At 38.2% G+C, this 11,183-nt stretch overlaps 2 protein-coding genes across 3 annotated transcripts; both read right to left on the reverse strand.

Moving 5' to 3' along the window:
- Nucleotides 1–532: 532 nt before the first annotated feature.
- Nucleotides 533–4,782, reverse strand: LOC113303551. Of its 2 annotated transcripts, none has more exons than XM_026552598.1 (16): nucleotides 4,307–4,782; nucleotides 4,049–4,166; nucleotides 3,724–3,911; nucleotides 3,497–3,604; nucleotides 3,345–3,409; nucleotides 3,140–3,245; nucleotides 2,973–3,056; nucleotides 2,697–2,843; nucleotides 2,469–2,597; nucleotides 2,230–2,331; nucleotides 2,068–2,152; nucleotides 1,902–1,969; nucleotides 1,706–1,819; nucleotides 1,503–1,589; nucleotides 1,286–1,377; nucleotides 533–968 (listed from the first exon to the last, which is right to left on the reverse strand). In XM_026552598.1, the coding sequence occupies exons 1-16, from the start codon at nucleotides 4,445–4,447 to the stop codon at nucleotides 872–874; spliced, it is 1,731 nt and encodes a 576-aa protein (XP_026408383.1). In that variant the 5' UTR covers nucleotides 4,448–4,782; the 3' UTR covers nucleotides 533–871. The 2 variants fall into 2 exon arrangements, with proteins under 2 accessions (XP_026408383.1, XP_026408372.1); XM_026552587.1 differs by having other exon boundaries at nucleotides 1,503–1,625.
- A 126-nt stretch (nucleotides 4,783–4,908) lies between these two features.
- On the reverse strand, nucleotides 4,909–9,039 carry LOC113303564 (serine/threonine protein phosphatase 2A 59 kDa regulatory subunit B' gamma isoform-like). The gene is made up of 3 exons (XM_026552608.1): nucleotides 8,739–9,039; nucleotides 7,165–8,608; nucleotides 4,909–5,683 (listed from the first exon to the last, which is right to left on the reverse strand). Exons 2-3 carry the CDS (start codon nucleotides 8,440–8,442, stop codon nucleotides 5,291–5,293), a joined length of 1,671 nt encoding a protein of 556 aa, XP_026408393.1. The 5' UTR covers nucleotides 8,443–8,608; nucleotides 8,739–9,039; the 3' UTR covers nucleotides 4,909–5,290.
- Nucleotides 9,040–11,183: the final 2,144 nt, after the last annotated feature.

Here is an 11,183-nt window from a genome sequence, read left to right on the forward strand (position 1 = left end):
TTTCCGTGTTTAGATCATTGAGTAATGGTAGTGATTGATATTATCTTTCTTTCTGTAAATATGTATACGTGAACAAATTTATCAAGGGACTGATAAATCTAATAATACGTGTGCTTGTTGAAAACTCATTAAAAAGGCATAGCAACAGTACAAGGATGGAACGGCTGCAGGTTGTCATATAAGTAGATATATTGAGACCCGGACAACAGGGAAGGAAAAAACGTGGGTTCAACATGTGAATCCAGATGAGTCGTCTGAGGCAAGACCCCGAAGCATACGGCTATAGCAGCTGACCATGAGATGGGAGTAACACCAACCCACATGCAAACATTTAGAGGATCTCATTGAAATTAACAAACAAGTAGTTAATTTATTACTGTACTATACTTGATTAAAATTAATAAGGCAAGGTATTTTGGTTATTTTTGAACGAAGCGTTTTCCGTGGGCTGGCAACAAGCGCTGAGTTTGGTCCACACCATGTGTAGAAATGAGGCTCATTCCTCTCACACATACACTGAGAGATCTGAAAATGCCATAATTCTGTGAGCATTTATGATGTCTGTTTATATTGTATTATACAAATTTCTTTAGTACAGAATGGCAGTGGCTACAGTATCATGCCAAAACTTGAGCGAAGACCTCACAGAGCATCAGACATATGACACAACTCACAGTTATCTGTAGTCGGGTCGTAGTCGCTTGAAAATCAGCTTCTCGAGAAACTAGAAATGCTCAGATTCCAGATTTCACCAGTCTAGAAAAACTCTGGAACATGCTGTTGAAGAACAGTTGGGATAATTCTTGCACTGTAGAACATATAGGATCAATTGCTCTATTTATGTTGTGTTTCTTTAATGTCGAATTCACCCTTATAATGTGTAATCTAATCCAGATCCATACTTCCAAGCCTCTAGATGTCTTCTCCAGTCATACTTCATTTTGGCCGGCAGTGTATTCACCCATGGTCTATTATATCAATCCCAAGATGGAGCGATTCGCCGAAAACAACAGACAATATAATAGTTGCAGAATTGCAGTTAGTGAGGTAAATTGCATTTTACCAAAAGATAATTGGATTGCAAAATATGACTGCAAAGCAAACACGGCCTATCTTAAACATGCCATGAGTGGGACTGTGGTTGTCCATTGAACCCACAAATCCACGATTCTATGATCTCAGGCTTTTGTTTGCCTCGCGGAGCCAAATAGCTGGGTTGTTCTTAATTTTGTATTTATATATGTGCTCTGTAGTAATTGGAAATCAAGAACCACATAATATTTACCTTATGACTGGATCAACGAAGGTTGAGAGAAATGTGTAGTAACCCAACATGAAAAAATGTCCAGACCAGCTTATGAGCACAGGAACTCCCACCTGACAAAAAAATGAGGGTTAACCCAGCTCTATGTTCGCTAAGGTGAGGAACATACATAAACAATTCAAATAGCTCACAACTGTAAATAGACAGCATAGCTGGACTGGAGGCAGTGAGTTTCTACCTGTTTGAATATAGAAGGAATGATTTGAGGCTTGGTTATCATAACTAAGCCCAATGTTTTCACTAGAGGACCAAATTGTATAACATCCTGAAGAAATGGTCTGAGTACTGGATCACCGAGTCTCTGAGAATAATGAAGTTAGTAGTTGCGCACATATTAAGCTAAAAGGAAGAAGAAGGAAAAAACTCAGCATAAGTGTATACCTGCATACACTGGAAATTTACGCAGAGAAGTTCATTAATAAAATCTGGTGAAACATTAGCTTCTGGTTTTGCTGACATTGCTCTTTGAAACAACCAGGATGAACTTAAGTTTGGCTGCACATAACAAACTTATTATGAAACATTGAGGAGGAGTTGGGAGCAAACCATGTAGTTGACTGGGTCAAAAGATACAAACCATGTATGGATTCAGCAGGGACAAGCTAGATGAGTCAAGAAAGTTATTATTAACTGCTTCATAAATTCCTGAATCCACCGAAGATGAAACCTAAGCATGTTAGTCTTCATTTAGCTGTTATAATTATGTAAATAATAGTTTAGTAAAGAAGGATCAGGGAAAAAACCATCTGACAATCGGCCAAGATGCCTAGTCAAGCTTCCAAATCCACCAAATGAGACTGGTGACTGTATGCCGCTGGCATCCCCAAACTGCATGCACAAATCTGAGTTCCTCTTGATGATCTGTTTATAACTCAGGTGAATATAGTACAGTGAAAGGTAAGAACCTGTAGAATACGATTAAAAGCAGATGGAAGTGGACTGTCACGGTATGTAGGGAAAATGCCATAGATGACTCTCAGTATCTCAAGATCATCAAGTGAAACACCCTACATATACAGGAAAATGAGAAAAACTGTAAGTTAAGGGAATCAGAGTCAGTGTTACAAATGTTGACATGTGACTGTTCTCTGATGGACAACAAGGATGTGTAACTGCATGGCAAGAAAGGAACAGAGATATAAACCTGGTAAGCAGGCATCAAATCCCAGAAGTCTTCTAACAACTCCTCCAATTTTGGGCACCCTGGTTGAGCATCAACGTAAGTGAACATATAGGTAGTTCGATCTGTAGGACCAGACCCAGCTGGAAAAGCCTGTGAAACATTTAAACAAAATGTAGACATTCTTTTCAAAGATTCTGATGTAGTTACATTACACATTTCTTTGTGAAGGAATATGGTATAGCAAATTACCTCCCAAAAATACTGCACTTGTGCATTCCCAACGTTCTTTACAGAAGAACTACTAAATATGACATCACTTGTTACATTATCCTTAAAACCACGAGCACATGAACCGACAACCAGGCAAACACCATCTGGCTTCCTTCCTGATCTTATCTGCAAATATGCTTAGCAGTGTGTCACATCTTCTCTTTGCATTTTCCTAACTAAATTTTGTAAACGAGCATAGTTGACGCTTAACATCCTTGATCAGGGTCCGATATTTGTGCAAGTAATCAACCTAACCTGTTTTACCACGGGGGAAAAGTTTCCCATCGCATCAATGATGAGACGTGAAGACAGAGTTTTTCCTTCAGCGAGTTTTAAAACCTGAAGAGCAGAGTACTGGTAAACATCCAGTCATGCTATTACAATAATGCATTTGAAAGGGGTAAAAAGTTTAGTATACGTACTGCTGCATCATCAAATACATTTATGCTAGACACGCTACATCCCTCAAAGATGATGCCACCAAGGGAAGTGAAACGTTTCTTCATTACTTCTATTAGTTTGGCTGGACTATAGCGTCGTAAAGAGAGCAAAATGTCATGTATTTATACGCCATTTATTTCACAGGAATGTAGAAGTAGCATAGTATTATCAAATGTTCTAACTTACGAAACACCAAGATTAAGAATGTCTTCTACCCATATTTCTCCTTTTCCCTCGAATCCACATCTGTTCTGTAGAGAAGCAGTGCTTAGATTCTGTCACACCTAGAACATAAGAGCACACAAGAAATGAAGAATTATTTCGCACTGTAAACTTACAGGATTAAATTTCATTGCTGTTGCTAGTTCAATATCATCTTCCTTCAGAATGCCAACTTCCACAAGTTCCAAGAGCTCTTTCTTTGAAATGTTCCACTCTTGCTCTCTCTGATCAACAGACAAGATATGAAGCCAATCTCAGCACATGTAAAGATGGTTATACTGAGCAATTGGTGCACATTACAAAGTATTTGTGTTCTTTTTCTAGAGTGAACTTCAGAATATACCCCTTTTAGCTGATTCCTTTCAACAATGCCTACTCGAAGTCCCTTCAAACTTAGTGCAGTAGCAAGAAAAATCCCTAGAGTACCTCCGCAAACTAACACATCAAACGTAAGTATTTCTTTGGCACCAACATCGGAAACGTTGAATGTCCCCGGGGACTGTGAAACTACATGATATGGTTGTTCTGGAGCTGCAAGAGACAAAAACACATTAATCAACATCCACTCATCCTTTCCCCTGAATTCGTAATAATTGATATCTTCCAACTCGGATGAGATAGTTTAGTCTAATAATAAATAGCAAATCACCAACCGGAATGGACATTACCTGTTTGGGTAGAACAAAGATTAGTCCATACTTGGTCCAACCTCTTCAAAGCATTGTATGAATATGATCCACCAGCTCCACCCACTTCACCACTAACTGAAATACTCTCCATTATCCTCTACAAAAATTAATTACACAAAAGTATGAAGCAACTTCATTGAAGTAACTCAAACATATTTCTTTTACATTGAATTAACTCAAATATATTTCTAAGTTAAAACCCAATTTTATTTTCACATTTTCATTGGGAAGAGCTACCTGGGTTCTGGACGGAAAAGCTTGGGCATTCAAACGAAACTTCTGCTGATTCCTCTGAAACTTTCCTCCTCCTTGCCTATGGAAACCATTAGTTGGAGATGATCCATTAGTTATCAGTCTATGGAATTGTAAGACCAACATGGTACCAACGACTCTTATTGAACTCCACTAGCTTGATCTTCTTCCCATGAACAACAGCTTAAAGAATCAGAAAATCTAATGAATATTATATCCATGGCTGTCTGACGTGTTCACTTGAATGACCCATGAATGTACGGTGATTTTTGTTCCTTGATTCAGTTACTTGTTATCCGTCACCTTGCATCCTACAAGGCCAGCCAGTCCAGATGAGATAAATCATCTTTCGCCTCGCTCCTAGAGGCCCATTTAAGGTTGATTTGGGGCCTTACATTATGTTTTCAATGGAGAAAGATGAGAGAAAAGGTTGGCAGTGCTAGACTGCTAGAGTCCCATACATAGTATCACAGGAATACGTCTATACATTTGGTGCTAATCTATTAAGAACTCGAAGTGGAACGGCAAACCTCAGGAAGCCCTGAAGAAGAACGCAAAAAAAAAAAAAAAAACACCGGCAAAAAAGAAAAGAAAGGAAAACAGGTACATTTTTTCTTCCAGTATTACACAAAATAAAGATAATACCAGCAGCAGCAGCAAAAGGTAGGAAATCCGCAGAAACACCACCTCCTAAACCAAATCCCAATATGATACACACACTTACACATTCCATGGCTGATGAGAAGAAAAAAAAACTTAAACAGAGGAGAAGACTGAAACTCAGGGCCACAGAACAAAACCCGCCTTCTGCTTCATCTTCTTCGGGCGTGCAGGTGTGGGGTTCATTCTCATCATGAAGAATGAAATAGAGGCGAAGTAGAGGAGCTCATCCGTACAGGAACTCTTCTCTCCGGTCTTTAGTACGGAGATAGCAACAAGAATAACTCATACAACCTTGGCACCATCCATTCAACTACCATTAGCAGCTCTTGGGCTTGTGGTGGTACCACCCAAGGAAAGGGATGACGTCAACCGAGGCACGAGCACTGCTTCGATGCTCACAGCCTTGGATGCTGCAACATCTTCCAATCGCTTCCACGTTGATTCACGCTTTTCCCTTATTTCTTTCTCCTTAGATTCGTCTTCTTGATATCTGGTCAAGCATTCCTCAAAGTGCTCTGGGTCAGCATCTGAGAAAATTTTCCTGACGTTCAATGTCAGGCTCTGAACAGCCTGGTTCCAGTGCAATCTTGTATTTTTCTCCAAGGCCGGAAAGATTATGGGAAGGACCACCTTCTGATTCTGAGTAATAAGGTTTCTAATGTGATCGTTGTTCCAAAGGAACAATGCGCGTTCAGCTACCTGAAGACAAAAACCATAATATGTTCACAACCAATTTTGAGGAAAGAAAGTCAGACTAAAAACAACAAGGCTTTAAATGAACAGAAATATACATATATATCGAACTAACGTTCGAAGAAGTTTGCCCCTATATAACTGGACTGACATCAAATTAATGATGCTCTCTTATTCATTCAAGCACCCCATTGAGGTAGCTTGAAACATTCCTAACTAAAAGGAACATCCAATACCCAGAGACTGGAAATTTGTAGCTCCTCTGTGTTTTGATACTTATAACCAAATAATTCTGTTCATTCTCAGAAGAATTAATCTCATCATCATTGACAAAGAAAACTGAGACATCTCTTTGATGTCTATCTCTAACTTACTCTTGAGTTTCTCTAAAGAATGGTAGAGTTCACATCCTAATTCCCAGGAGACAACTTCTTACGACAAACAACCTTTTCAACTTCCCTTCTAGTATTCTACAATCATGCCAAGCATATAAACTTCACCACTGCTCAATAAGATCTTCTGGACCTATCCCACTTGAACCTGTTTTGTCAAAGGCAACCTCAAAGACAGTCGTAGTCCTAAGCTTATATCATAGGCTGCTAATCGTTAAAAAGGGTTACTCTATCCTCTCTAACTATTACCTGCAACAGATTGCTCAAGCTTCTCAAAATGCATACAGTTAGGTACTACGCAGGAGAAACTCGTGACAAAAAAAAATATTTTATTAAAAGTCGCGAGCTTCTAATATTTCTAGTGCTTTATTCCCGATTAAGTATATAAGTAAGGTGTATCATGACAAGAATATGCAATTGCAGACCTTACGACCATGTAACATGCTAACCAAAGATTAGATAGTACATAAGTAAGGTGAACCTGTGTGAACTTAAATCAATTTTGTTAGATACAAGGTTAGCTTCTGTTAAAGCAATCCCGTCTTGGAGTAACGATTTCTTGATGGCGGCTCCAGCATTTACCAAAGAAGGTACAACTAGAGCAGTATCTCTCGAGGATAATAGCCAGCTCATGCAAAGGAAGCTTTATGATCCACATTTCCGTATAGCTGATATCTCGGAGGAATTCTTTTTTTCTTGAGTATTTTTTAATTGGTTTCATGCCTAGACAGCTTCTTGCTTGGGTCTTACAATGGACCTTTTATAGTTGATTATTACGATTAAATTGCTCTTACTTGATCCATAAACTCAGTTTATAGTCACCAACGGAAAATAAACAAATATATAAGCAACATCACTAATATATACCATTTATTAGCGTGTATTCCCTGGAATCACCATGTCAAAGCACTCTAAACTACCAGAAGCGATTGACAGACAAGAGGAAAGAGCATTAAATGGAAAAGAAGCTTGGGGCAAGTCATAGTTTGTTGGCACAGAAGAAACACGAAGTGCCATAGAAAAGGTAAATGTCACTTGGGGAATGTCAAACTTAAAATTTGAACTACACAATAAACTGTTATCTGAAAACGATACCTGGAAGTGTGAGCTGTTGAGGCAGCGGCCAATTTGGTGAAACAAAGGGACCATGCAGCGCTGGAACTCTGCTGTCTGCGTAGCTTCTAAAACTTCCTCCAGCTCACCCAGGAACATAACCTCCTTCGAACTATTAGTAATTGGCCAGTATTTCAGAAGGCCTCTTATCACTGTATCCGCAAGTTTGAAGTCTTTTTCAACGAATTGAGTGATGCAATAAGAAAGTTGTTGATGGTACATCGATACACATTTTGGCTTGTGCAGAGGCAGTAATGCCCGTACAAGGAATAGTTTGTGTTCTTCCTTTAGCGGCAATGCAAATCCATTAATTATACTTCCTAGAATCTCAAGCAACTCCGCAATCCCATTGTGCTTCTCCGTCTCAAAGATAAAACGGTAAAAGATATTGTTAATGGCTTTTCTGATGAATGGACGGTGTACCATGAATTTCCCATAAATACGATGGAGTATCGTCTTTAGATACTCTCTCTCCCTCTGGTCCTCGGAATCGAAAAGGTCTAGCAGCCTCAATACAAATGAATGATCGATGTATCTTTTCGCTAGCTTGGCATCTGTCTCTGAAGAAGCAACAAATCTAAGTAAGAACTCATACACAACCTGCAAGTGGGGCCATGCTGGTTCCATAGTGGGTTCTTCCTCTTCTGGGTCATAACTCTCTGGGAACTTGTTATCGTGATTTGAGGATGGAAATGTGCGAAATAAGTTAGTGGCCACCATCTTCGTAATTTCTTGCATAACAACCTCATTAAACTTGGAGGTAACAGATGTAATATAGTCGACCAGCTCAAGCAAGGTTTGCCGCTTGATATCCTTTTCTTTGATGTTTTTCGACGGATCCGTGAAGTCAAATATAACACAACACATGTTCAGCTTCCGAATAAAAAGATTCTGCTTTTCAGCACTAGGAACATCTCGGAAGCTGGGTAATGCCTCATAAACACCGTTAACCAAAACCTGCCCTGTTTGGAGAGCAACAGCTGCAAATTTTTTCCCATCTTTCAACTTATTCGTACTAGAGGCATTCGACACAGAAGATGAATTGTTAGAGCGGGAAGCAGTTGCTGTTGAACTAGAAATTTTCCCGGAAGTTGAACTTCCTTTCGAGTTATTATTACCTGCCCCAGCAGTATTCACTCCTTGAGATGAATTCATTGAAGAAGCGCCTAAAACAACCCCTCCATCATTATTAACCGTTCCGCTTGGCGTAGATTTTGAAGATGGTTTCCTCGGTAACTTTCCAAGTATCTGTTTTATCATATTTTACACACCCTAACAGTGCTAACACCAACCTCACCAAACACCTCTCAGCAGCTATTTCAACCCTAACCAGTGATAAATCAAATACTTTTTTCCTTAATCCCCTCCACCCATTCTCACAATTCACCAAAAAGACTCATTGAGCCCACAACTTATTATGAATTTTCTGCACGTAAAGAATGACAAAGGAACGATATGCTCAGAATTCAAATCCTAGACTTATACAATTCAATCACAAAATCTAAAATTTTCAATGATTTTATAAGGGATGAGTATCAATAGACAATTAAACTTACATTGATTATTGCACTTTGGATAGATAATCAAGAAACAGCAACAAAACCCTAGAAATCAAATTTAGGGAATCTGCAGCTGAGCAATATTCTCTCAATCAAACCCTAATACCACCTGTTAGGGAGGTGTAGAGAGAGATAGAAAGGAAAACATGAGCAGAACGCACAAAAAACCAGCAAATGAAAACCCTTTTCTCTCCCTCTCTCTTTTATTTTTGATCTCTTTTCTTTTAGATGAAAATTTTAACTGAGAGAGAACAGAGAAGAGAGAAAGGAAAAATGAAGAGCGCTGAAAATTTTGTGAAAAGAAAATGGAGAAGAAATTGACCAAGGAGTTAATAACAATAAAGAAAAAAGATGGAATACTTATCTGAAAAATATGAATAAACTCGTATTACGATAATGCCCTTAATATTTATTAAAAATTACATTGATGTGTGACAGCGTCGATTACTGTTCTTGACTGTGTCATATCTATGTTCCATCGCAAACAGTGCAAGGAAACAGTCACACCGTCTAGTGATCTTTTGATTGAGGCATCATAAAGACTGTGTAGACCTTAGAGGAGTTTGTTATTTAGGTGATGATTGTCTTTGTTGACTTGAAGATCAATAAAAATATGATATGAGCATTGAAGTACCTTAAAAAGATTGAAAATTTTAGCTGTTTACACTATTACATCTAGTGTATCTCAGTTGTAGACTTGTCATTCAGTGGGTTCATTTTCTTCATTTTGGTCTTCTTCTTTTTTTCTTTTTCCTGGCTAACCCGAAGGTCCCGAACTTTATAGCAAAAACTACACGGCTTTACACTACAAGGGTAAGCATCTCCATCACATCATTATATAATAACCGAACCAAAAAGGATGGAGAGGTACTCACACTTAATTTATAACAGGCGAAATAATTTTTTTAGCTAGATGATCTGTTACAAAGTTACCCTCACGATAGTTGTGAGCAAAAGATACATCCTGAAATAAAGAAACTGCAGTATACATATCTTGTAGGATGTTGACAAATACCAAGGAACAACACATAAATCATTGACAAGTTGCACAATGTACATGAAGTCGTTAACCGCTTGAAGCTTAGTGATTCCCAAGGTAGAAGCTAGGTGCAAACCTTTTCTAGTGGCACATAGCTCTGTCATATAATTACCAGTTGGCAAAGGAAACAACGAACGAGCCATTGTCAGATCTAATTAGTTCACCGGTACCTACAAGTCGACTAGAATTAGAAGCACCATTTATATTGAGCATGTCGTGACCTACATAAAGAAAAATCCAGCCAAAGTATTGTGTCCCATTTTAACTTTAAGAGACAGAATGGTTGAGTGAAACAAATTTTTGGGCTTTGCGTATAGTCTGGTGCAGAATGAAATTCACACTGAAGTTCTGGTGATTGGAAATAAGGTTATTCTGGAAGATCCAAATCTGCCATAACATGAACGGGATTATACAGTTAGTTAGTTCTTGCTGCCCACGAGGATAGTACTGACTAAGACTGCAAACCCAGTGAAGATTAACATGAGAAGAAGATATCTTTAAACCCCAGTCAAAAGCAAGTTTGGTCCAAAGGCTAGCATAACAACACACTCGACAGAAAGGTGATTGATAGTTTCGGAACCAGATGAGCATAACGGACAAGTGTCTATAATGTTCAAACCCTTTTACTGTAGAATGTTGTGAACCAGTACTTTCTTGTGAGCAAGTAACCAAAGAAAATGTTTAATATGCGAAGGAGATTTCATGTCTTAATTTCCTCAATTGACAATCGATTTTTTTCTCCCCAGCAAAGTCCTTTGAAATAAGAGTATATGCAGATTTAATAGTAACTTGTCCATCGTTGGTTTCAGGCCATACTTGTTTATCTGAAGGATGGGTTGAATTTTATTAAAAACATCTGAAGGGACGATGCTGGCGGCAATATCAAGATTCCAACACCATGTTTAAGTGGTGTCTTAAAAGGTGGAGATGACTAGTTTACCCTTTTACCTAATTAAAATTATAACTAATCTACAACTTCTTCTTCCTCTATTCTACAATTTTTCTTCTTCTCTTCTTCATCAATATATGATCATCTAAACCTGATCGTATACAAATCTAATCAAAATCATCAAATTTTCATCGTCGTCGATTCATTGAGTTTTCATTGTCGATTAATCAATCTTTTATAAACAAACCTATATGTAGTTGCAGGAAATCCTACACTACACCCCTCATATGATTTCATTGTTGATCAGCTCATTTTAGGTTTACACTCTTAATTTTATTGATTAATTTTTGAATGTTCTTACAAGAAAGATAAAGAAGTCAAGAATGATCTTTGCTCTGAACTTTCTCTCTCCTGTTTACTTGTTTCTTACTCAAAAAAGATCTCTCCCTCCTTTACAACTCGAATGACTATTTATAAGGAAATACATAGTGTATGACAGCTAATCTGTCCTTTA

Source organism: Papaver somniferum, chromosome 1, assembly GCF_003573695.1.
Source record: "Papaver somniferum cultivar HN1 chromosome 1, ASM357369v1, whole genome shotgun sequence".
Lineage (NCBI taxonomy): Eukaryota > Viridiplantae > Streptophyta > Magnoliopsida > Ranunculales > Papaveraceae > Papaver > Papaver somniferum.